The sequence below is a fragment of the Syngnathoides biaculeatus genome, chromosome 9 (genome assembly GCF_019802595.1).
Source record: "Syngnathoides biaculeatus isolate LvHL_M chromosome 9, ASM1980259v1, whole genome shotgun sequence".
Taxonomy (NCBI): Eukaryota; Metazoa; Chordata; class Actinopteri; order Syngnathiformes; family Syngnathidae; genus Syngnathoides; species Syngnathoides biaculeatus.
In genome coordinates, this window is record NC_084648.1 from 19,113,514 (window position 1) to 19,139,317 (window position 25,804).

At 46.8% G+C, this 25,804-nt stretch overlaps 2 protein-coding genes and 1 long non-coding RNA gene across 5 annotated transcripts; 2 read left to right on the forward strand and 1 right to left on the reverse strand.

Annotated features, from left to right (window-relative positions):
* Positions 1 to 330: 330 nt before the first annotated feature.
* Positions 331 to 18,537, forward strand: keap1b (kelch-like ECH-associated protein 1b). Of its 2 annotated transcripts, XM_061829977.1 has the most exons (8): positions 331 to 1,137; positions 6,329 to 7,310; positions 11,080 to 11,325; positions 11,439 to 11,555; positions 11,646 to 12,115; positions 13,830 to 14,035; positions 14,111 to 14,287; positions 15,136 to 18,537. In XM_061829977.1, the coding sequence occupies exons 2-8, from the start codon at positions 7,005 to 7,007 to the stop codon at positions 15,351 to 15,353; spliced, it is 1,740 nt and encodes a 579-aa protein (XP_061685961.1). In that variant the 5' UTR covers positions 331 to 1,137; positions 6,329 to 7,004; the 3' UTR covers positions 15,354 to 18,537. The 2 variants fall into 2 exon arrangements, with proteins under 2 accessions (XP_061685961.1, XP_061685960.1); XM_061829976.1 differs by having other exon boundaries at positions 332 to 1,137; positions 11,439 to 12,115; positions 15,136 to 18,533.
* A 374-nt stretch (positions 18,538 to 18,911) lies between these two features.
* si:zfos-323e3.4 (volume-regulated anion channel subunit LRRC8C) lies at positions 18,912 to 25,516 on the forward strand. 2 transcript variants are annotated; one of them, XM_061829785.1, is made up of 3 exons: positions 18,912 to 19,045; positions 19,540 to 19,743; positions 22,452 to 25,516. In XM_061829785.1, the coding sequence occupies exons 2-3, from the start codon at positions 19,603 to 19,605 to the stop codon at positions 24,723 to 24,725; spliced, it is 2,415 nt and encodes an 804-aa protein (XP_061685769.1). In that variant the 5' UTR covers positions 18,912 to 19,045; positions 19,540 to 19,602; the 3' UTR covers positions 24,726 to 25,516. The 2 variants fall into 2 exon arrangements, with proteins under 2 accessions (XP_061685769.1, XP_061685768.1); XM_061829784.1 differs by lacking the exon at positions 18,912 to 19,045 and having other exon boundaries at positions 19,315 to 19,743; positions 22,452 to 25,515.
* Positions 19,163 to 19,549, reverse strand: LOC133506054 (uncharacterized). The gene is made up of 2 exons (XR_009796387.1): positions 19,439 to 19,549; positions 19,163 to 19,321 (listed from the first exon to the last, which is right to left on the reverse strand). It is a non-coding gene; the product is annotated as an uncharacterized LOC133506054 (long non-coding RNA).
* Positions 25,517 to 25,804: the final 288 nt, after the last annotated feature.

Sequence of the window (25,804 nt, forward strand, 5' to 3'; positions counted from 1 at the left end):
CGCTCAACGCCGCGCATTCCTCCCACTGTTGGCAAGTGACGCGGGCTCGCTGGCAGTCGGGCAGGCGCTCCGAACTTTCACTCGGAACCGACCCTTTCTCAATAAGAGCTTCCGGTAGCGGAGTTCCGTCGACGTTTATTCCGTGTCAGCTGGGGCCACGCCCCCTTCGCTCTTATTGTGAAGGGTGAGGGTAGTCCGGGACACAATGCTTAGTCATGGTGAGTTACCGCTTCCTCCCCCCCCCCCCCCCCCCCCCCCCCGCCTCTTATGTGGCGCACAGCAGTTCATCACATTAACTCGCCCACAGGATGTGAGTATCTCTTTTCTCGACACTTTGCGCTCCACTCGGGGCTTTAATGCGGATATTATCGAAAACGAAGCGGGATTTATTTTGCCGTGAGAGCGACCGCGCGGTTGCAGCCGCTTTTGCGTGTTTAATTCCCGAAGCGGTTCGAGCGCGGCTAGCTAGCGACTGTTGTTAATGTCAGAAGATAGCTCGATCACTTTGATTCATATATATATATATATATATTTAAAAAAAAAAAACAACAACAACATCACCTGCGACTTTATTTTCAGAGACAAATTGGAGTCTTTGGTAGGCCCGCAAAGGCTCGAATCGTTCCGCCTAATTTCGGTGCGTCTTTATTGACTGCGCTCGGTTGCAAAACAAGCGACAAATGGAACGCGTGAATGGAAAAAGAGTGAAAAAAGGCTGAAAAGGAAAAACGAGCTCGCAGAGTCCGCGGCAGTCCCCGGCCTGTGTCGATTCATTACGTAAGATCTGGACTTCACTTGTAGGTCATGTTTTGGGGACATTCAGTTCCTCCCCGAAGAGTTCGCCATGTGTCAGCGAGCCCAGTCGGTGCCGACATGCCGGTCATCGCCCGCATACTTCGTTTCCTGGCTCGGTCTCGTTTGGCCCATTTCGAGGAACGCTTCTAAAACTGTGGTTGTGTATTCAGCAGCAGAAGACAGTCGGGTCTGCCGAGAGGATCGTCTGTACCCCCCCCCCCAAAAAAAAAATAAAAAATAAACCCACTCTTGAGGATTTCCACGCTGCCGGAGCTGAGACAAGACCAAGCAGAAGTCCCTCGGACTTGGCCCCGGCACATCCCGGTCAGCACCTTCGCTCAGGTAGACCCGATTGAACGGTACACAAACTCACCATCGTAAATTGTAAACGCTTCTTCCCTCTTTCTGTGAACTTTTTATACACCTGACATCTAATTCCATTTGGATTTTTATTTTTTGGGGTCCATTTTGCCAGTTTTGCACACGTCTTTTTTGACAATAAAGTGACGACCACAATCTGTTCCAGAAAACAGCTTGAGAGGTGATTTGTTCGAAAACCGAATCAATGTTTCCCATTACAACGAATAGAAAAAGAAATAATGCGTTCCAAGCCCAAAATAATTAGGCCTTTTAAAGCATTTTTTTAGCTTTTCCTGACAATAAACTGCATAGTAGAAATACATGTATTGTTTAAATACTTTATATAATCAAATAATTCAAGAAATGTATTTATTTTTTTAGTTCAAATGTATGCTTTAGTAGTAGAGTACACTAGGCTGTGAGTTGCATTGCCGTATCTGTAGCCAGTCGGCCCCCAGCCTTATAAATTTTATTTTTTATTAACAAAAGTGCAGAATAATTTTGAACAAGCAACTTTCCTTCTTTGGAGCCATGATTGGGGGTTAATACGGTCGTCCTCCGTAAGAAGAAAAACAACAGTCACTACCGGGAGACGTCTTTGTACAGAAGCTGCGTTATACACAATAACAAAAGTCCGCTGGTTGCGCCGAGCGCGTTATGTCATTTCCAGGATTTTTTTTTTTCGGGGGCCGTTCAAATTGACAATAACAAAGCGCGTCGTGGGTGGGTCAACGGCTTGCGCCGTGCGTGATGTTTCTTACGGGTTTTTCTGGGGGGGAGGTTGTTCGAATAGAAAATAACAAAACGCGTCGTGGTTGTGTCAGCTGTTTGCGCCACGCGCTATATGTTATTTCCGTGGTTTTTTTCGGGGGCGTTCGAGTACAGATTTTCGTTCGAAGAAGCAAAAAAATATCTAAATTTTCGTTCGAAAACAGGGACGTCCGAGGCTTTACTGTATTTTTTTTTTTTTTTAAATCGCTGCATTATATGGATGACTTGTTGTTCAGTACTTGCACACGATTGCACTCCCTGCACCATTTGCACAATTGACGTACTGCATCAGAGTTACCGCAGAACTGGTTACATTCAATTACTTGAAAACTCTGCTTGATTGTGATTTACTACATTCCTGGTACTTAGTAACTCTGTACCTAGTACGTGTCATTCTTCCAAATATGTTTTTGGGTCAAAATGACTTGTTTGCTGGTGTGCTAGCGTGCTAGCGTGGCTCCATCTACCGGAGGCCGATTCGTCGTGTGTGTCGAACACGCTCGGGCAATAACGAGGATTCGTTCTGACCCTGAAGCTTTTGCACAAGCGAGACCGAGACGGGCACAAGTGGGAGTAACAAGCCGGAGTGCCGGAGTACCCCAAACGTCTCAAAATTAGACCCTGTAGTCCGAGGGTGTCATGTTAATTTTCATTGCGGGCTACATCATCTAACGTGCAGCATAGCTCCACAAGTTTCAACAGTTTCTATTCCATTTTTCTTCAACTATTTTCTCCTCCTCCGGTATTATCGGTAAAACCGGGGCTTTCTGTGGTTTAGCAACCAGTGTTCAATTCTGGGCCGCTCTCTTCTTTGCGCCATCGAAAACCAAGTGGTGTGCACAAAGGACCTAAGGCAGTCATTTCAAATATGTACGTGTTTGGAGAAGAAATTGTGATGACATCGTCGTTATTTCAGGGTTCATACTTTTCGTGGCGTTTTTGTTCGGAGATGTTGCTCACGTAAAATTTGCGGCCTGCACGTTGCACTAAAGTTTATTGCGTTGAGTTGGTATTCTTTTGCTTTTCCTGAATTTACAATTTTGAAAATCATCTGTTGCGGTCAAGCTTGTAAAATATTTACCACCGCCACAGGTGTTGCTTAAAGTCGCATTTTAGCGTTGTTAACTACTTAACGGTCACACGAGTGCAAAAAAAAAAAAAAAAAGTTAAATCATTTACTACTGCCCTTTTGATGACTCGTGACGTCAGGTTCCGCATTTAAGAAGACGGAGAGGGAGGCTTGCTGAATAATGTTTTTCTTTGCGTGTGGTAATAAAAGCGCATGAGAGAGATTATTGCTCGTCCCCCGGGGGAAGAGATTTCTTTTTTTTTTTTTTTTCCACAGTAAAACAAAATGCTCCACTTGTAAAGTCAGGTGCTTTTTTACTATCATCCATCTGTCACATTTTAGTAAAAAAAAAAAAAAAAAAATGATAATAATTTACAGTCGTAACTTTTATTTCTATTGATATAAATGTGTGTGTGTGTGTGTGTGTCATTATCCAAGTCGGTTATTCTATCTATCTATCTATCTATCTACACACATTTTCTTAGCTGCTTATCCTCACCAGTGTCGCAGTAGCCTCCGCATCCTTCCCAAGATGGACAAAAACACGTTAACAGCAACTAATGTGGAGAAGAAAAGGCAACAAGTCGACTCGTCTGAACGACCCCTAGAATTATCCAACCATCTATTTTCTTAGTCGCTGATCCTCACAAGGGTCGCAGGAGTGCTGGAGCCTATCCCCGCTGTCGACGGGCACGAGGCGGGGGTACACCCTGAACCTGTCGCCAGCCAATCACAGGGCACACGGAGACAAAGAGCCGCACTCACAATCACACCTTGGGGCAATTTAGGGTCCCCAATGAATGTTGCATGTTTTTTGGGACGTGGGAGGAAACCGGAGTCCCCACCCGGAGAAAAGCCACGCAGGCACGGGGAGAACACAAGGGCAGGGCTGGGATTCAACCCGGTGAACGTCATTGGTACCAGGAAGTTTTTCTTCAATGCAAAGACAAGCTGAATCGCAGCGTATCGAGGTGAAACCGTCTGGGTGTGCACTTTCGGACTCGCACATCACGGCGGGGGCCCGTTACGTATCACGGTGGATGTACCCGTTTGATTTAGATTGCATTTTGACCTTTGCACTTTCGCCATTAGTCAAACACGACCGGAGCAGCGGACAGCTGACCCGGCGAAAAGTTATTCACCTTCGGGAGAATCAAACCTGAGACCGTCTGGCTTCTTTCGCGTCCCAAAAGTTGCCGAAAGCACAGCTTGTTGCTAGTTTGCTAGTTCGAAATCCACAACTTTGTGATTTCCCCCTCATGCAGTGTTGACTCCTGTCAGGATTCAGATTTGAACACATGGGTCCAAATCTGGACCGGAAAGCAGTCTCTGTGTTTTTTTTTTTTTCGTTGGGGCGACTGGAATTTTCAAATACTTTTTAGGCAAGCCAAACATGTTTTCAGGCGTTTATTAGTCGGAGGCTTTGTTTCATTTTTGAAAAGTAAAAGACTGAGTCATGCTGAGTACGACTTCATTTCAGTCACACCCAATGTTCCAGCTTCCAAAGCACACGTGCGTCGCATTCTCTCTTAACAAGTTTGGGTTTTTTGTTTTTTAATACAAAGTTGAGCTACAACTTCAGCCTGTTTTTAAACACGCACTTTGGTTCTCTGCCTGCTTCTTTTTCTTCTTTTCTTTCGGCTTGTCCCTTCCTGTCTAACACCCACAGTCTTCATGTCCTCCTGCAACCTTTTTGGCCGGCCTCACCACTGTTTTATAAACTTTCCCCTTCAACCAAGCCAAGCATCTTCTGTCACATAAAACACCAGACACCTTCCACCCCGAGTATTTGAAGTCGTCCACCCTCGCCATCTCTTCTGCCTGGAGCTTCACTCTTCCTCCTCCGCCCCTCTCATTCATGCACGTATCTTCTGTTTTACTTTGGCTAATCTTCATTCCTCTCCTTTCCAGTGCATCCCTCCATCTTTCTAGTTGTTCCTCCACCTGCTCCCTGCTTGTCACAATGTCATCTCCGAACATCATGGTCCAAGAGAATCCAGTCTAACCTCATCTGTCAGCCTATCCATTACAACTGCAAACATGAAGGGGCTTAGAGCGGATCCCTGATGCAGTCCCACCTCCACCTTAAATTCTTCTGACACACCTACAGCACATCTCACTGCTGTTCTGCTGCCCTCATAGATGTCCCGTACTATTCTAACACATTTCTCCGCCACACTGGACTGGCGCATGCAGTACCACAGTTCCTGCCTGCTAGAAAAATTAAATTAAAATTAAGGCACATTCATGCATTTTCTCGCATTTCTTCCTGGTTTGCCTCGTAAAAGAAGTACGGATGAAGTCCCGACTAGACAGGACATCGTCAAATGTCTGGTGTTCAAAATTTTAAAGTTTTCTGCAGAGTTGCACACACTTATTGTTTGATGTGCTAATAACGTTAGCATCCGGGATGAAACGGAGCTGCAAAAGTGTTTTGTGCATTCGCAGACGTCTGATGAATTAGTTGTGTTGTGATACATTTCAACGAAATGAGTTTCCTCCGCAGGGTGTCCGGGCTCTCCCTTAGAGATGGGGTGAGAAGCTCGGTCATCCGGGAAGGGTCAGTGTCCAGCCGCTTCTCCTCCGCATTGAGAGGAGCCAGATGAGGTGGCTCGGGCATCTGATCCAGATGCATCCCGGACGCCTCCCTGGTGAGGTGTTCCGGGCATGTCCCACCGGAACGAGACCCCGAGGACGACCCAGGACACGCTGGAGAGACTACGTCTCTCGGCTGGCCCGGGAAGGCCTCGCGATCCCTCCGGAAGAGCTGGAAGAAGTGGCTGGGGAAAGGGAAGTCTGGGTATCCCTGCTGAAGCTACTTCCCCCGTGACCCAACCCGGAAAAGCAGTAGATAATGGATGGATGAGTGAGCTTGCTAGCGGACTGCGACCGTCTCTTCACGTGGTCTCTGTCCACTCGTTTAATGCTCACCGTGTTCATACGTCATGGAACTGACCTACCTCCTTTATATTTAATCTTTCAAAATGTCATTGATTATTTTCATTTTGTTAGCTCTCTTTGTTCCTTGAGATGCCCGTGAAAACCAGTATTTCCGAGTCAAGGTGGTTAACGTTTCCATTCTGGCCAGCTCACACTAGAATTAACGCGTCTCAGCAATATTGTCACACATGAGGAAGTCGCGTATAATCTGTGCCGTGGCGACTTCAAGCGACTTGGGCGTCACGATAAGGAAGCGTTGAACTTGCTGATCCGCACGCTGCGTACGTGCACTTGTGCTGTCTCATTTAATGCAGCTCGTGAGCGTTTCATAGGTACGCAAAGAGTATTCTGATGCGGTATTTTGTGTATCGTTTGTCTGATGTGACTTTCCAGGTGTTCGATGAGGCGACTGCTTCCTGGCGATTGTTGCGGCGCAAGAAAGTTTACTGTGCTGGAGGACCTCCACGTTGAAAGCGACCAAATAGCTTCTCCAGGACTAACATTTCTCAAAGGCAATTTTTTTGGGACACAACTTGCCATAATTTTTTTAATAATTTGATGATTTTTTTTTTTTTTTTTTTTGGTTTGCTGATTGAGAAGATTCCAGCTAGCAGGCTAGATGGGCTGTGAAACACGTCAAGACCTTCATTTTGCAAGTTTTGGACTGTATTCCTGTTTCCCGGCAGAGCTACAAAACCTGTTTGCAAAGATGCTCTGCTGACATAAATAGCCCAAAGTGGTTCTCATTTGCAGCCGGTCAATTTTTCCGTGAATTTCCTGCCGCATTTTTCTCGCAGTTCAATGGAATTTTCGAGTTGGGTGATGTCGGAATCGAGTCAGGCGACACTACGAGCAGCTGCGAGGTCTCCCATCGACTCTGTAATGAGTCACAGAGCTTGACACGAGTTTCGAACTGGACAAAGGAGTCGGCGCGTGCGCGTAAATCTTGACTGGAAGTCGACCAAACAGCAGGTCCTCGCCCAATTTCACTCCCGCTCGCCCGGCGGTGCCATGATACTGCCAAACGCTTCTTGCGCGAGAGACTGAGAAGGAGGACACCAGGAAGGAAATGTCAGAGTGCCTGACAGAATGCAAAGCGCTGGTGACCCCGTCCACGCGCAACGGCCACCGCGTCTTCAGCTACACGCTCGAGAGCCACACGGCCGCCGCCTTCGCCATCATGAACGAGCTACGCCTGGAGCGCCAGCTCTGCGACGTGACGCTGCGCGTGCGCTACCGGGACCTGGAGGCGGTGGACTTCGTGGCTCACAAGGTGGTGCTGGCGTCGTCGTCGCCCGTCTTCAGGGCCATGTTCACCAACGGCCTGAAGGAGTGCGGCATGGAACTGGTGCCCATCGAGGGCATCCACCCCAAGGTGAGGCGGCCCCGTGCCCAATTCACTTCTTGGATGGTCTGCTCGTGTAAATACGACATGATTTTCATGAAATTGGATGCCTTGCTGCAGTACACTTATTGCCGGTACTTCCCACAGAGTTTCGGTCGACGATGGCCTTGGTCAGGGGTTTACCGTCATTTCCAGCCTACAGAGCGCACCTGATTATAAGCCTCACCTAGTACATTTGGAAAGGAAATACCATTTGGTACATACATAAGCCGCACCTGTGTAAAAGGCGCAATTGCCCACATTGAAACACAAGATATTTACAAAGATGGTGTGCAGAGTTTTCAGTCTTAATACCTTCGCTTAGCTTAACATAGCAACAACACAGTAGTACAAACAGGGCTGAAGAAAAAACATACCGGTAAAAAAAAAAAAACAAACAGCTGCGGCAGCTACAGGGTAGCGACACTGTAGCACAGCACTAAGAGAGTCGATTAAAAAAACCCATATCTAAATCACTAATACGCGGCAATAATGCTGCAGCAACACGCTAGCACAGTGCTAACGCTAGTGTGGAACTCACAGGGCCGGTTAAAAAAAAAAAAAAAAAAAACTGTAAAAATCACTCAAACACGGCTGTAACACAACAGCTTCATGCTAGCGGGGTGCTAACAGGCCCGGTTAAAAAAAAAAAAACAGCAGCTAAATCACTGATACGCGGCAGCAACACGCTAGCACAGTGCTAACGCTAGTGCGGCACTAACAGGGATGGTTAAATAAAACATACCAGTAAAAATCACTGAAACACGGCTGTAACACAGCAGCTTCATGCTAGTGCGGTGCTAACAGGCCAGGTTTAAAAAAAAAAAAAAAAGGAGCAGCTAAATCACTGATACGCAGCAGCAACACGCTAGCACAGTGCTAACGCTAGTGCGGCACTAACAGTGCTGGTTAAAAAAAAAAAAAAAAAAACATACCAGTAAAAATCACTCAAACACGGCTGTAACACAGCAGCTACATGCTATCACGGCGCTAACAGGCCGGTTTAAAAAATTAAATTCGTTAAAAAACCCGAAAACATAACGCAGTAACACAGCAGCAACACGCCAGCGCGGTGCTAACGCTAGCGCAGCACTAACAGGGCCGGTTAAAAAAAGCAAGACATATCAATAAAAATCAGAGACACGCTAGCACAGCGCTAACAAGGCCGGTAAAAGTCACTTTCTCGGCACATATATTCCATGGGTGTCAATCTTACCTTTTCCGCTCGAGTGCCCCCCTTGCGGCCGTTAGGAAAAAATGCACAGATTAGCCGCGTCGCCGCATAAACTGCAGGGTTGAAATTGTGTGGGGGGAAAAAAGTAGCAGCTTGTAGACCGAAAATTACAATACTGTAGTTGATAACCCTAAGCTATGCTAATGCATTGGCAAAGTTACTATTACAGTAAATATTTGTATAAAAACACTTGTAGGTCATAAATGTGGGGAAAAAAACCAGCAAGTGCGGCTCACTCTTATGGTGCACGGCCACGTATTCTTCCGCCGCATACCTTTCATAACATCAAAATGTGGTCAGCTGAGGCGCTCCTGTACGCAGTTTTGTTTTCAAGGTTTACTGTCCAGCGGTTCAGTGAACCACTTATGAGTCAGGATTGCCGATCATTCACTGACTCGGCCCTCCACCCCTTTTGAACAATGGTTAACTTCTTTTTGCAGTGGTGGGACGGCGAAGCACACTTTCAACCCCGTTAAAATGGGACTCAAAACGGCACCTATGGAGTGAAAGGTTTTATGATGGTGACAGCCGGACTCCGGCTATCGCTGGCACGCTGCCGTGCTGACATCCAAATAAAACAGCGTGTGAATTGTGTAACAGCAATTTAATCATTGGGAAACTCGTTTTCGTGCAGTCGATCCGATCCCAAATCAGCTGTAAAACTAGCACAATTCCAAGTTGTTCCTCCTTTTTGCGAGTGCAACTAATTACAATTTGGAATACAATCTCATTCGTTATCTTGTTGCAAGTCGAGGACTCAGGCATCCATCCGTTCAGCCTATCCCAGCTGTCAACGGGCAGGAGGCGGGGTACACCCTCAACTGGTCGCCAGCCAATCGCAGAAGCACTTATCCAAGCCGCTTATCCTCACAAGGGTCACAGGCGAGCCAGAGCCTATCCCAGCTAGCAGCCGCACTCACTTCTAATTGAATTTAAAAGCGTTAACCATCATTTTACACGCCGCATCCTCCTCGAGATGGACAACAACACGTTAACAGCGACTAGTAAGACTCGAAAGGTCATTGTGGAGTAAAAAAGGCAACAAGTCGACGAGTCTGAACGACCCCTGGAATTATCCAACCATCCATTTTCTTAGTCGCTTATCCTCACAAGGGTTGCAGGAGTGCTGGAGATTATCCCAGCTGTCAACGGGCAGGCGGCGGGGGACACCCTGAACTGGTTCTCAGCCAATCGCAAGGCACATGGAGACAAACAGCCGCACTGACAATCACACCGAGGGGCTATTTAGAGTGTCCAATTAGTCAGTGCGTTGTGTGCTTGCATGGGTTGCTGCTCCGTTTGTGTTCGAGTAGCAGTCATTTGAATCAATGCAACATCTGTATTAGTACGTTAGCATCAGGCTAGCGGACTGAGTGTAGCATGTTTTTGGGAAGTGCTCGGAGGAAACCCACGCAGGCACGGGGAGAACATGCAGGTCCGGGATTGAACCCGGGACCTCAGAACTGGGAGGCCTTCACTTTACCAGCTGATCCACCGTGCCGCCTCCTCTATTTTTAGAAATTCCTTATCTTACATTCCATTGGAGCACAGAAGTCGACCAATCAATGATCGGCAGTGTGTTTTAGGTCAGACGTTTCCTTCACAAAAATGTGTGGTTTCAAATGACATGTGCTCGATATACTGTATGTACATTTGAACAAAGCTATGATAATTTCACATTTCCATAAATTTCCACATCCACCTGAAAATCTCGACGGATTTAACCGACACGTCGCACACCTACCAACTAAAGTGGGGACGTTTCAGTACCAGTCGTCTTCTGCCTGCCGAATGTATACAAGAAAAAACATTTCACCAAAGCAGCCACTTTTCAAGTGAAGTGTCACGACTGCGTTGGTCACGGTGCCCGCGAGCCGTCGCGCTCGCAAATCTGCACAGTCGAGCACGAAATATCACGCTGTTACCAGTAGAAATACATAGATATTGAAAGATGGCGCTTATTTTGTGTAGTCTCGACCAATGTTCCCCCTAAGCTGCGCCACTGCGCAATTGCGCACTTGTCGCACACTCAGCGGACACGAAAACCGACCCAGCGCGACGTCTTTTTTGTTTATAACACGGAAGCGCACGGTCTCTTGACAATGAGCTGCTGCTCAGCCCATTTCTACTTCCTAGTTTACCTGACACCCCCCCCCCCCTCTGCTCTTAAAGGGGTACACTCATAATTCCAAACGGGACACACACCCGCAACTTTATATCCGCGGGCATGACCGAGCACACCCCGTACATTTTTCAAATGTGAGTGACTGTTACTTTTCATTCAACGTTCACGAGTGCCTCAATATCAGGGATCACGTCCCAAGCAAAATCCGATTTCAGAATGTCACTGAAGTGGGGGTTGGGAAACATTTTGATTTTATATTCACTTCTGAAGAGTTTGGTTGCTCTCCAAACCGTAGAAGTGGTTTTTTTTCAGAAGTTATTAGGAACACCGCAAGCTTGACGTTTTCGTATCGATGATCAGCGTCTACTAAGTCCAACTATGTTCTGTCCCGGCCGGCACAGGTGATGAACCGACTGATCGAGTTCGCCTACACGGCCAGCATCTCCGTCGGAGAGAAGTGTGTGATCCACGTGATGAACGGCGCCGTCATGTACCAGATCGATAGCGTGGTCAAGGCCTGCTGCGACTTCCTGGTCCAGCAGCTCGACCCCAGTAACGCCATCGGCATCGGCAGTTTCGCCGAGCAGATCGGCTGCACGGAGCTCCACCAGAAAGCGCGGGAATACATCTATATGAACTTCAGCCAGGTACTCCTGACGCTCAGATACCCGGACACTCGGACCTTGTCTAAAGGGAGCAGACAGAAATGTTGTTAGCTGTACTTCGACGGCCTCAAGTTCTGACGTCATCCCTTTTGCAGGTCGCGACCCAGGAGGAGTTCTTTAACTTGACCCACTGCCAGCTGGTGACCCTCATCAGCCGCGACGAGCTCAACGTACGCTGCGAGTCTGAAGTCTTCCGGGCGTGCGAGGCCTGGGTGCGCTACGACCGAGAGAACCGGCGGCCGTACGTTCAGGCTTTGCTCCACGCCGTCCGCTGCCATTCCCTGACGCCGAACTTCCTGCAGGCCCAGCTGCAGTCTCTCGACTGGGACCCCCAGTGCAAAGACTACCTCGCGCAAATCTTTCAGGACCTCACCCTGCACAAACCCACTAAAGTCAACTCTTGCCGAACCCCCAAGGTGCCGCAGCTCATCTACACGGCCGGGGGCTACTTCCGGCAGTCCCTCAGCTACCTGGAGGCGTACAATCCCTGCACGGGGTCCTGGCTCAGGCTCGCGGACCTGCAGATGCCTCGCAGCGGCCTGGCAGCTTGCGTCATCAGTGGGCTTTTCTACGCCGTGGGCGGGAGAAACAACGCCCCCGACGGCAACATGGACTCGAATTCACTGGACTGCTACAACCCCATGAACAACTGCTGGTTGCCGTGCGCCGCCATGAGCGTGCCCCGAAACCGAATAGGGGTGGGAGTCATCGACTGCATGATATATGCGGTGGGTGGATCGCACGGGTGCATTCACCACAACAGCGTGGAAAGGTCAGTCCAGCACCGCTCGCGTGTCTGCCGGTAAAACGTCCGTTATGCCCTCAGAAATTCTGCAATTCTGTGGGAGGATCCACCAGGTCTGAAACCGGGTCCGATAGATGGCTGCTGTTTTTTTTTTTTTTTTTTTTTGAAAAATCTATTTGGGATTTTCATTTGTTGAACAACACGTCTTTATTTTGGAATAGTATGAGAAATAACGATTCGATTGGAATTCACGAGTCATACTTTCAATTCTGTCAAGCTCCAGCGTGACTACGGTTTGATTACTGTAATTTCCGGCCGACGGGGCTCACCTGATTATAAGCCTCACCCGGTACATTTGGAAAGGAAATACCATTTCCAATACCGAGCCGCACCTGTGTAAAAGCCACAAGTGCCCACATCGAAGAAGAAAGACGGTACACAGAAAGAGTTTTAATACCTTAGCTTACCTTAACATAGCAACAACACAGTAGCACAAACAGGCCGGTAAACAAACCACAACATACCGAGGAGGAAAAAAAACAAAAAAAAAAAACACTCGCGGCAGCTACACAGTAGCAACACGGTAGCACAGCGCTAACAGGGCCGGTTATAAAAAAAAAAACATAACTTCATCACTGAGATGCGGCGGTAACACAGCAGCATCAGGCTAGCGCAACTCTAGCATGGTCTAACGCTATCGCGGTGCTAACAGTAGTGCAGCGCTAACAGGACCAGTTAAAAAAAAATACTGGGAAAAACCACGGAGACACCACAGCAACACAGCAGCAACATGCTAGCACACGCTAACAGGGCCGGTTAAAAAAAAAAACAAAACATATAAATATATACATACCTTAATCACTGAGATGTGGCGGTAACAGAGCAGCAACAGGCTAGCGCGACTCTTAACGCGGTTGTGGTGCTGATACAAGCGCGATGCTGACGCTAGCGCGGTTCTAACGCTCGCGCGGCACTAACAGGACATATTTTTAAAAAATACCGCTAAGAACCACATAGACACGGCAGCATCACGCTAGCATAGCGCTAATGCTAGCTGGTTTAAAAAAAAAAAAAAACATACCGGTAAAAGTCACTTCCGCGGCACATATATTCCACCGGTCTCACTCTTACCTTTTTCCGCTCCAGTGCCTGAATAGGCCGCAGGGTTGAAAGTGTGTGAAAAAAGTCGCGGCCGGAAATTACGGTATATGATTGTTTGGCGCCAAAATTGCTAAAAACCTTTCTTGGTGTTTTGAAGCCAAACTTTCTTGACGGCTGGTATCTTCAGACGAAAGTTAAGCTCATTTACCGTATTTTCCGCACCCGGATTATAAAGCGCCGCCTCAATTACGGGTTATTTCTGTACTTCATACATACAGAAAGTATTACAGGGCACATGCAAAAACATACGGTAGACAAAAAAAGGTAACAGATGAAAAATAAATAAATAAACTTTATTCGACTATTTAGGAGCAGCATCGCCGTAGTGTGAACTGTATTTCGTTTTAAGGGCTTAAATGAATTTGCTTTTTTGGGCGTGTCGAGAAACTCAATGTTTTGTACACTAGCGCCTAACACAGTTTTCACACGTCAAAACAGGTGGCGTTGTCGACAATAACGCAAATCACGAATTAATGGAAATGAAATCCTCGTGTAATGATTTCACAGTCAGTTTTGCTAGCTGCGTAGCACGCGCCAGCTAACGCTGGGCTAATTAGCACGCGTCCCTCTTTCTCTGTAGGTATGATCCAGAACGAGACCAGTGGCAGCTGGTAGCCCCCATGCTGACGCGCCGCATCGGGGTGGGCGTGGCCGTCATCAACCGGCTCCTGTACGCCGTGGGCGGCTTCGACGGGACCAGTCGGCTCAGCTCGTGCGAGTGCTACAACCCGGAGAGGGACGAGTGGAAGACCATGGCCTCCATGTACACCGTGCGCTCCGGAGCCGGTGAGTGGCAGAACGCCACCTCGGGTCTCTTTCCGCAAAGACTCGATTTTGACCGCCGTTTATCCTCCCTCGTAGGCGTTTGCGCTCTGGGCAATCACATCTTTGTGATGGGCGGGTACGACGGCACCAACCAGCTGAACTCGGTGGAGCGCTACAGCGTGGAAACGGATACGTGGAGCTTTGTGGCCTCTATGAGGCACCGGCGCAGCGCTCTGGGAGTCACTGCTTTACACGGCCGGGTCTACGTTTTGGGTGAGGAGGTGGCAATATTTACGATTGTTGTTGCAAAATGGCGCGATATCATAAAAATTGAAGCTGTATCAGTATTTTTATATCGAGAGACCTGCCTTAGCGCTCTGTGCAAACTTTAGCCATCTGTGATACCTTTGCCTTCAATCATGTTTTGGATTTTAACCATCATTTGGTTCGAATATCTGTTTCAAATTCATGCAGGTATCGTGCAAAAGTCTGAATTTTGACGTTGGAAATAACAATACCACACAGAAACAAGTACCGCCATTTCCGACCTATAAGCCGCGACTTTTTTTCCACACGCTTTCAACCCTGCGGTTTATGCGGTGATGCGGCTAATTTGTGCATTTTTCTAACGGGGGGCACTCGAGCGGAAAAGGTAAGAGTGAGACCGGTGGAATATATGTGCTGAGGAAGTGACTTTTACCAGTCTGTCCCTGTTAGCGCTGCGCTAGCGGGTTACTGCCCTGTCTCCAGTCATTCTTACCAGTGTATATTTTTTTTAACCGGCCCTGTGTGTGCGATGCCAGCGTTAGCCTGGCGATACCATTAGCGCAGTGCTAGCTTCACCGTGGCGCTAGCGCAGCGCTATTGTTAGCATGGCGCTAGCGTTAGCACTATGCTAGCTATCTTTGTAAATATCACGTGTTTCGGTGTGGGTTTTAACGTGGGCACTTGCGGCATTTACACAGCTGCGGCGTACGTACGTACCAAATGGTATTTCCTTTCCAAATGTACTGTGCGAGGCTTATAACGAGGTGCGCTCTGCAGGCCGGGAATCACGGTACGTAAAAAAATTGTCCACGGCGAAGCAAACTGACGGTCGCGAACATTGTGGGTGTCGGCAGGAGGTTACGACGGCAGCACGTTCCTCGACAGCGTGGAGTGTTACGACCCCGAGAAGGACGCCTGGTCGGAGGTCACGCACATGACGTCGGGGCGCAGCGGCGTGGGCGTGGCCGTCACCATGGAGCCCTGCCAGAAGGACCCGCCTCAGTGTCCCACGGCCGAGCGGGAGATCGACGGCGCTTCGCAACACAATCAACAGAAACACAGCTTACTGTAAACACCCCCCCACCATCTTCACGTCCATTTTTACACATTGATTCCGGAGCTAACACCAAATCAGTATTACGACTTGAAAAGTTTGAAGTCCACTGTCAGCGGCAGTATAATCACTGGTGAGCTTCTTTGGGGTTTTTTGTGGGGGGGGGGGTCTGTCTGACTTGTGTCCCGCCAAACCCAGCAAAACCTCAGTCCCGCGCTCGCAGCCAGCGGCGCTTCATCGCCCTGATTCGACTGAAAAGGGTTCAGCTCGCCCATCGGGGGCTCGTTAGTTCTCGTTAAAGTTGCGGACACGTGTGTAAAAAAAAAAGTCATTTTTGGAGGGGGTGGGGGTGAGTTCTTTTGGTTCCTGTCATCTGATTCAAAGTCACTCGTGATTGGGCCACGCTTGCGTTATGTTCAAAATCATCAATAGGGAAGATGAAAGGGTTTCCGTGACAACCGGCCTCACGCTTGAAGATTTCCTCTTTTGAAATTGGTCGTCTGCGCTAACATAATCGTGGAAAATTGCCAGGTTAGAATGTAGTCAAATGTAAACGTCTTGGAAAAAACTTTTTTTTTTTTTTTTAATTCACCTTAGAATTGAGACGGCGCATCTAAGCTTTTTTTTTCCCTTTTACATTTTTCCCCAGTCTTCAATCTATTATATATTTTTTTTAATTCTCATATCATTGAAGAAAAAATAATTTCTTAGTATAACATAAGTTTTTTTTTTTCCTTTTCAGTTTTTCCCCAGTCTTCAATCTAATATATTTTTGGAATTCTCATATTGAAGAAAAAAAAATTTCTTAGTATAGCATGAAAAGTTTTTTTTCCAGTTTTTCCCCAGTCTTCAATCTAATATATATTTTTTTGAATTCTCATATTGAAGAAAAAATAATTTCTTAGTATAACATGAAAAGTTTTTTGTTTTTTTTTTCCTTTTCAGTTTTTCCCCCAGACTTCAATCTAATATATTTTTGGGAATTCTCATATTGAAGAAAAAAAAATTTCTTAGTATAGCATGAAAAGTTTTTTTTCCAGTTTTTCCCCAGTCTTCAATGTAATATATATTATTTTGAATTCTCATATCATTGAAGAAAAAAATAATTTCTTAGTATAATGTGAAAATTTGTATTTATTTTTTTTCCCCTGGAAAAAGAGGCGACTTTTGAGTTCACGTTTCTTTCTGGAAAATCTCCGGTACTCTGACTTTTGTTCTGTTGTGGAAGGCCAACTTTTTTTCGACCCCACGCGCACACAAAACGTTCCCCCCCCCCCCCCCCATAATCATGTCGCGTATTCAACACGACAATGTACAGTAAACGGCAAAAGTGTTTTTTGGGTCTGAGGGCCGAATCCTCCAAAGGAGGTTGAACAGGTAAATCCCCATCTTGGCTGTAAATCCCGAAACCAGGATTTCAACTTCGAGATGAAATTTAATACTGTAGCTTTTTAAACTTATTACCGAATATTTGATTTGTCATCTCTCACTGGACAGTCGACCTCCTTTTTTATTTTTATTTTCTTTTTTTTTTTCCTTCCACCAGACCTCAAAAACAAAAAGTGATGACGTTCCTTTTGTCCGACGCGTTCCAACAAACACGGAGGACGAAACGAGAAATATGTTTTTTAACAGCCGTTTAAGCTACAAAAGTTTCTACGTGATGTTTTGTACTCTGATCTTCGAATAATTCTTGTGCGGAATTGAATCGCTCTCCTTATTTATTAGTTGAATAGCTTTTCGTGGTCCTCTTAACCGACAAAAATTTTTGTATTGAATCAGGCTGGCGTTGGCGTCTTTGTAGCGAGCATGTGTTGCATTTGGGTAGAAATTGGGGGGGGGGGGGTGTTTGCTGTAAAAAAAAAAAATAATAATAATAATTATTCACTTTGAAAGGGATTTTGCCGTTCATCTAGAGTTGGGTTGAAATTAGAGTATTTCAAATCTGCTTTGTACATTTTTCCAACAGAAACCTGTACAATAATTGTATAGTAAAATGTTTACTGTATTGTGTGGCGTTGTCATCTTGTTGTACTGTACGTACAGTATTACGTACAAGCGTATACCAAATTTGATGTACTCATTTGTGGACCCCGGCTTGTGTACCCTGCAAAATCCAAAGACCGTTTTGGAACATGGTGTAAGATTCAAAATAAGTTTAAAAACAAGTCATAGCTTCAAAATAAGACTTTGGGTATCAGAAAGGTTTTGGTTACAAAACATTTTTATTTTTCTGGTTTCAATTTTCGGCTTTAAAAGAGGTTAAGGGTGTGAAAACATGGTCAGGTTTTCAAAGTAAGGTTCCGAAACAGGGTTGAAGCGGTTTTGAAGTATGATTAGGGCTTCACGTTTATGTTCAAAGTAGGGTTTCAAATTAAGGTTTTCAAAATAATTGGAGTTTCAAAACAGGGTTAGAATCGGTGGCACAAGGCATCCGGCCAGAAGTAGAGTGACCACTGATCTTTTTTAAAAAAAAAAAAAAAAAAAGAAAAAGAAAAGATTGGATATCGCATTTAGAAGCCAGTTGGCCGCCATCTTGGTACTCCCAAAACACGCGGAAGACATGGTTTACAGGTTGGATTTTTCCTCAAAGTTTGGCATGTCGAATTAAAACTGGTCATGTGATCTTGACATTTTTTCAGTTCTGGTAACATGAAGGATTTTTAATTCAACTTGGTAAGACAAAAAAGGCAAAGTGCAAAGGAAAAACTAGCAAGAAACCTTGCATATTACCGAGGGCCCGATTTCCGTGACATGTTAACTTTCCCGAAAATACGCTGTGAAGCACTACCATCATAACAGCAAAAAAACTAAGCATTTTTTTTTGTCATAAAAACAAAATTTAAGTAAATCAGTTCGATATGTTTTTGGAAAGAAGGACTCGCAATGGGAAAATACGTGCTAAACCCAACGTTCATTTGTTGACTCTGCGACGTCCTATATCACAGAAAATTTCAACTTGTTTCCTCAAATTTGAAAATCAAATTCAATTTCCAGAGTTCTGCTTTATGAAATGCATCAAAAAATTTCACAGAAAATGTGCTTTCTTGCTTATTTACTGATGAAGTTTGGGAAAATATTGACATTGCTTTTCCGCCAAAACCCATTAGCCTATAAAGGTGAAGCAGAGAGTGAACGACAACTGTAAACAAAACTTTGTTCGAGTGAATTAAGCTCATCTGAAAATTAAAAAAAAAAAAATTTAGAAACAAACTTTAACATTGTCAAGAGTAAATCGTTCTAACATAGCTGTGGAATGTTTTCTCACAGCCACGAAAACGCCGATTAACGCTCACGGGTCGGCACGCTTGTTTTGGGAGTATCAAGATGGCGGATGGCGACTTCAGTTTTCAGTCTTTTTTGTTTGTTTTTTTAGACCAGTGAGGGTAACCAATGAGCATTGCTTGCCACAACCACAACTACCGATTTTTGTACCCATTTTGTGGCAACAAAGTTATACAAAAATTAAATAAATACAATACGTTCCATGGACTAAAAACGAATTGCTCTACTTTAAAATCTATTTTAATCTTGATTTAAAAACACCTTTAAATTTGGATTTCGATTCCGGATACGGTGCTGCAAGCGCTTTTATTTTGAAGTGACAACGCGGATGTGGCGAGCGTGGGCGCCTCGTGCATCTTGACGCAGGTGCGCTCCTCTTTCATCTGTGAAAACGGGCTCCCGTTTCCGACCCGATCCCGCAACAGGTAAGTCCACTACTACCGGATCAAGCCGGTTCGTTGGGGCTTGGAATTGTAAATGAACTGAACAAAATAAAACTATTTAAACCGGGGGCAAAATTACACACACAAAAAAAAATGACGTCAGGTTTCGCTGCTTTTATTTTTTTTCGTTTGTTTGTTTTTTTTTTTTGCCCCCACCCAAAATCATGCACCTGAGATGATCGTCAAAACTCTTCTTCCGGTCACGTATCAGCAGTTGGGCTGCACCGAACGTCGACTAACACGAGTCGTCTCGAAATGCTGAGAGTGTGTGAAAGTTAAACAAAACCAAAAAAAAAACAAGTCAGACTTGCGAAAGTGCGTCGGTGGCCGACACGTTGTCGTCAAACTGGTCGGTCCGCTTGGAAGACACCCGACCTGATGCACGCACGCTGACTGGATTCCCCACAACTACTCCGAACTATCCCTCTGGGGCCCAATCGGGACATTATCATGATTCTGATCGTTCGGATCTCCAGGATTTCGGCCCCAGCGGCGTCCTCGCTCTCTCTTCTCGGCTTCAGTGCGGACCGGCGGCCGCGATGATCCCCGTGGGAGAGTTCCGCAACATCGGCATCGAGCAGAACTCCAAGTACCGCGTGCTGAAGCCGTGGTGGGACGTTTTCTCCGAGTACCTGTGCGTGGCCATGCTCATGATCGGCGTCTTCGGGTGCACCTTGCAGGTGAGCCCCGCCCACCTCGCCGCCGTCACGTGCTCGCCGCCCTCAATCAATCGGAATTCCAAAAAATAATCATAAAAATAATTACGCACTTTAAATATACGACACGTTTAAATTACAAAGTTAAACGCCGTCGCTGAATGACCAATTGTCAGGCTTTAAAAGAAAAAAATGAAATTCACACACTTTGTGTCGATTTTTTTTTTTTTTTTCAGTTGTGGGCGAAAAATAGCACATAACGGAATTCATATTTGCCTCACAGTTAGAGGTTCAGCGTTCAAACTTTACCCGCCTGTCTGCATGTAAACATCACTTAGAAATGAAAATATGGATAATAAGTATACGGACAAAAACAGTTTAAATTGGTCTCATGCAGACGCGTAAAAGCGGTTTTCTTAAAGTGCCACTGTCATGAAATTGATGATTTTTTTTAGTATATGAATGGAAAAAAACAGCAGCCGGTATGGACCCATCGGTATTTCACCACACAACATGATTTTGACATATATGGCTTTTTGTGACTCCTGCCATGGAAATCCTCTCGAGGGATTTGTTTTCCGGAAGAAGCAGGAAGTGATGTTAGTAGCAGACGCCCACTCAAGCGGTCTCGTATGTTTCTATTAGTTTTACCTGCGGGAAGGTAGCTCGTTGTTCCTTCGTGTCAGCCCAAATGCCGGCTGGATATTGCCGGAACCCTCGGGAGGATGGATTTGCCCTTCATAACGTTCCAAGTGACCCAGTTCGTCGTGAAAAATGGGTTGCGCGGGTTCAAAGGACGGACGGACCTTCGTGGGTTCCAAATGAGAGGTAGGTGTGCATACAGCGACTAAAAAAAAATAATAGTTGGGGGTAGGACATAATCCTTTCGGGACGTAACAAAAGATCCGTGTCCATACTGTAAGTCAGAGGTGCTAAATTTCTTCCTTGTCCCCAGTTAATTAGAAGTAATCCGCATATCATCTAAATATGGCTCGAAACAATATGGTAATATTGCCCCGGTCACTTCACTCGATTGTGAGGTGTTTTCTTCTTTGAAAAGAAGGGGGGGGACGAGCACGGCTTCGGCCTGGCTGGCTCGTACGTACTGCCCGGGAGTCTGTTGTTGGTTCTAATTGATCCGCATATCTTCTAAACATGGCTCGAAACGATAGGGTAATATTGCCCCGGACACTTCACTCGATTGTGAGGTGTTCTCTTCTTCGGAAAGAGCTTCCGTGTCAGAAGGGGCGTGTCTTACAGGAGGGGCCGCAGCGTGTTTTCAATGGCGAATGTCCCAGTGTGAGGTCACGGGCAGGAGATGCAGTCAATATGGCGACCACTTGGCTGTCCAATGACACTTCCGCAACTTTGCGCATGGATGACGCGCTCTCCGCTCGTATTTATTTTTTCATATAGACATTGAAGTGAATAATGTTGTATGTATTTTTCATTTCAATATCTCTTTTAGAATGTTTATAGGCATGACAGTGGAGCTTTAATATACTCCTTTAAAGGTCAAGTGTCATCCCAATTGACATTCTAAAAGAGATATTGAAATGAAAAATGCACAGTACATTATTCACTTCAATGTCTGTACGAAAAAATAAATACGAGCGGCGAGCGCGTCATCCATGCGCAAAGTTGCGAAAGTCTCACTCGACATCCCAGTGGCAGCCGTATTGCCTGCAACGTCGTAAGCAGACGTCACACCAGGACGTTCGCTATCGAAAACACATCGCGGCGACTTGCTTCGGGACAAGGAAGCTCTTTCAACGAAGAGAACGTCTCACAATCGACCCTTTCATTTCAAACCATATTTAGATGATACGAGGATCACTTCTAATGAACAACAGTACGTATGACAGTATGTGGCGTATTCAGCCTCGAGGGACAACAACGCCGCGGCCCGGGCGCGACGAGCCGATCCCGGCGTCGGCCGGGGTTGCTCATCGGCGCCGAGTCGGGCCGCTTTACAGCGTTGTCATCGCTCGTTGTTCATCTCTGACGGCAGCGGCGTTGTTCACACTCAGCCGCGAGTGACAACACATTAAGCACCCCTGACTTATTCACGCAAAATCATGTTTTGTGGTGGGGGGAAAAAAGATGGATGGGTCCATTTCGACGGCCATTTTTTCATGAATAACATATTAAAAAATCATGCATTTCATGACAGTGGAGCTTTAAGGTGTACAAAATAGTGTATTTATTTTCAGGATTATTTCCTACTAGGCTGTTATTCAATGTAGTAAATTCAATATTTTTTTTCAATGACAAGTACGAGAAGTATGCCTAGAATAGACAAAAGTACTGCGAGCCTTTCCCCATTCGTTCAAATGGAAATTTCTTCCGGTCAGGTTTGGTTGCTACTGTGTAAATAGATCTCGTGCTTCCCCATTCTTGGATTCTGGAGCCATTACATCAGCGCACCCAAGACTGGAAAAACAATTCTACCTTTTCGACGTATCGTCAAGGCAAAGGTAGTGGACAATTCCGCAAAATTCGGCTCGCTGACAGACAATTTTTTAGCAAATGAGCAACAAAAAAAAAAAAATGTATCCACTCTTTGGTTACAAGCGATTCAAAAGTTGGTTTTGAGGTGAAGCGCCTCCACAAGCTGTCATAACAATAATATTCATAAACGATTGGATTTAGGCTCTCGGCACTTCCTGTGACGGTCACCGCAGGGCCGTCGTTCCCCGCCGGCCATTAATTCTTGCGGCCGTTCCCCTCAGCTCACACAAGACAAGATCGCTTGCCTGCCGAGTCCCTTCACCAGTCCCACGCCAGGCGCCATCGACTGCAGCCACATCCGCAGCTACGGCGACAACCAGACGTGGGAGAGCCTCCACCTAAAGCCGAGCGATCCCGTCATACGGGAGGTGCTCGGTCGCAAGAATAACCTGGACATCCACCAGTACGTCTTCATCAACCACTACTGCTACGAGCGCTTCGTGCACTGGTACGCTAAGTATTTCCCGTACCTTGTGGTGATCCACACCATGATTTTCATGGTAACCAGCAGCTTTTGGTTCAAGTTTCCCGGGACTTCCTCCAAACTTGACCTCTTTGTGACCATCCTGGGCAAATGCTTCGACTCCCCCTGGACCACGAGGGCTTTGAGCGAGGTTTCCGAGGAAAGAGGCGAAGAAAAGTTGTTCAGTTTGAGGAGAAACACCGTATCCAAAGATCCCGCCGAGGAGGGGACAGTCTTGCTCCAGCGGAGCTTGTCGTCTAAGTCTAATCCCGATAAAAAGACTCCAGAGTCTCAGCCGGCTCCGTCTGTGTTGGATAAAAAGGAAGGTGAGCAAGCTAAGGCCCTGTTTGAGAAGGTGAAAAAGTTCCGGACTCACGTCGAGGAGGCAGACATCCTGTACATTACGTATGTGCTGCAAACGTCCCTCAAGGTCTTTAAGTTCCTTTTAATCATCATCTACACCGCGGCGCTCTGCCCGAACATTGAGATCGTGGTGCGCTGTTTGGTCCCCCCTGAGCTGACGGGTTTTGACATTTATTGCTGTAATCACAGCAAAGCCCACCTGTTCTCCAAGCTGGCCTATTGCTACATCTGCTTCGTGGCGGTCTACGGGATCTTATGCATCTACACACTCTACTGGCAGTTCCACCGCCCCCTGAGGGTCTACTCCTTTGAGCACGTCAGGCTGGAGACGGGAATCAACGACATACCGGACGTGAAGAATGATTTTGCCTTCCTGCTCCATCTGGTGGACCAATACGACGACCTCTACGCGAAAAGATTTGCTTTCTTTCTGTCCGAGGTGAGCGAGAGCCGACTCCACCAGCTCAACCTCAACTACGAGTGGACCGCCAAAAAGCTGCGAGCCCGTCTGGTGAAGAATGCCAGTGACAAACAGGAGCTGCACCTGGTCCTGCTGCCCGGACTTCCTGACACTGTCTACGAGCTGGCTGAGATAGAGTCGCTGAAACTGGAGCAGGTCAAAAATGTCACCATCTCGCCGAGCGTGGCTAAGCTGGAGAATCTTCAGGATCTGTCACTGATTTATTGCCAGGCCAAGGTTCAGCTGCCAGCCTTGAAGCACCTCAAAGAACAACTGAAATTCCTGCGCCTGTGCTTTGAAAGTCTAGATGAGGTTCCCGAATGGATGTACCAACTGCAAAGACTAGAGGAACTGCATCTGAACGGGCCGCTAACCAACGAGATGGCCCGAAGTGCTACCCTGGACTCCCTCCGAGAGCTCACAGCCTTGAGGGTCCTCACGCTCCGCTCCAGCCTCACAAAGATCCCGTCCAGCGTCATTGATGTGGCGCAGCAACTACAGTGTTTGAGCATCTTCAACGAAGGCACCAAGATCCAAGTCTCCAGCAACCTAAAGAAGCTGACAAACCTGGTCTCACTGGAGTTGGTGGGCTGCGAGCTGGAGCGTATCCCGAGCGCTGTCTTCAGCCTGAGCAACTTGCAGGAGTTGGACCTAAAGGAAAACAAGCTGACCACGGTGGAAGAGATCCTGAGCCTGCAGCACTGCCAGCGGCTGGTGACGTTGCGCCTGTGGCACAACAAAATCACCTACATCCCCGATCACATCAGCAAGCTGCACTCTCTGGAGACTCTGGACGTCAGCTGGAATAAGCTCCGGAAGCTGAGCCCGCGGTTGTTCTACTGCACCAAACTCAGGCACTTGGACGTCTCCCACAACCAGTTGAGCGCCCTCCCGCCCGAGGTGGGCATCCTGCAGGGTCTCCAGTTCTTCTCGGCCGCCTTCAACTCTTTAGAGACCCTGCCGGACGAGCTGTTCTCCTGTAAAAGACTAAAGACTCTGATTCTGGGAAACAACTCCTTGTTTTACCTCAGCTCCAGGGTGGCCAACCTGACCCAACTCCTCCGACTGGAGCTCAAAGGAAACCGTCTGGACGCTCTGCCGGTGGAGGTAGCGGACTGTCCCCTGCTGACAACCAGCGGACTCGTGGTCGAGGAAAACCTGCTGGAGTTGCTGCCGTCAAATGTGCGTACGAAGTTGACGAGCACCTGAGTTGGTCCATCTGAACTCGCCCAGGGCTGACTCTTCAAGTGACGGCGGTGCCAAGTTTTTATTTTGAATTTCATTTGCGATGGATTTACACCGCAGGTACAGGTGAGCAATTTCAAGGGAACGTATGACTTCAACTTTTGTTTGATTTCTATGTAAAATGTGACTCCCACCACCCACCCCACCCCCCTCCCTGACAAAAAAACAAAAACAAAAACGTGCACCCGTACACGTTTAAACGGATTTTGATTCTTGTACAGTTTTCTTCGCGATTGCTTTGCGCCTTCTCGTGCAGCAACTAATCACGTCTTTAACAATCCGGAGTCTGTTTCTAGGGGGGGGGGGGGGGGGGGGGGGCTAAGAAGCGTTTCCCACAGTGTCACGTTGCCCGCTTTTCAGGTGGCGAACAAGCCGGGGGGGGGGGGGGGTTCGATTGTGAAGGGAGCTTTTCTTTGCGTGGTAGAATAGAGCTGCCCCCTGTTCGACCTGAAAACGGCGGAATTCAAACATTCAAAACAAGACAAGTGTCAAAGATGCGATGATACATTCATTTTTGTATTTTTGGGAAAAATATTTTTTATTCATTGTGTTCCTGAGGTTTATATTTTCTTTTACCGCCTCTGCTTATTTACTTATTGTAATTGAAATGTAAAAAGATAAAATAAACAGTTTTGTTTTTCAAACACTTTCTTTAATATTTAACGACCGCTACTGATGTGGTCGTGTACCTTCAAACCGGGACTCGAGACTTTCCGCTTGGTTGAGTCCAGGCCGCGGCACGACTCGTGTTGTGACTTGCGTGGGGACGACCGGATCCGTTGGCCGACATACCTCAAGAACGCAGCGCAGCGACACGCCTTGCGTGGCACCAAATTCTCCAAACGTGAACGTTCTTGTTCTCTGCTGGTGTCTTTATTTATTTATTTTTTTTTTTTTTGTTGCTGCGGAGCTCAGCTGGTAAAGCGTCGGCCTCGCAGTTCTGAGGACCCGGATTCGATCCCGGCCCCCGCCTGCGTGGAGTTTGCATGTCCTCCCCGTGCCTGCGTGGGTTTCCTCCCACGTCCCCAAAACGTGCAACATCA

What these genes read in the sequence shown, in the direction of transcription:
- si:zfos-323e3.4 (XM_061829785.1), top strand. Translation starts at nt 19,603, where the DNA reads ATGATCCCCGTGGGAGAGTTCCGCAACATCGGCATCGAGCAGAACTCC. An exon ending in TCTTCGGGTGCACCTTGCAG is followed by an intron (nt 19,744 to 22,451) that starts GTGAGCCCCGCC and finishes CGTTCCCCTCAG; the next exon opens with CTCACACAAGACAAGATCGC.
- keap1b (XM_061829976.1), top strand. Translation starts at nt 7,005, where the DNA reads ATGTCAGAGTGCCTGACAGAATGCAAAGCGCTGGTGACCCCGTCCACG. An exon ending in TCGAGGGCATCCACCCCAAG is followed by an intron (nt 7,311 to 11,079) that starts GTGAGGCGGCCC and finishes CGGCCGGCACAG; the next exon opens with GTGATGAACCGACTGATCGA. An exon ending in CACCGTGCGCTCCGGAGCCG is followed by an intron (nt 14,036 to 14,110) that starts GTGAGTGGCAGA and finishes CCTCCCTCGTAG; the next exon opens with GCGTTTGCGCTCTGGGCAAT.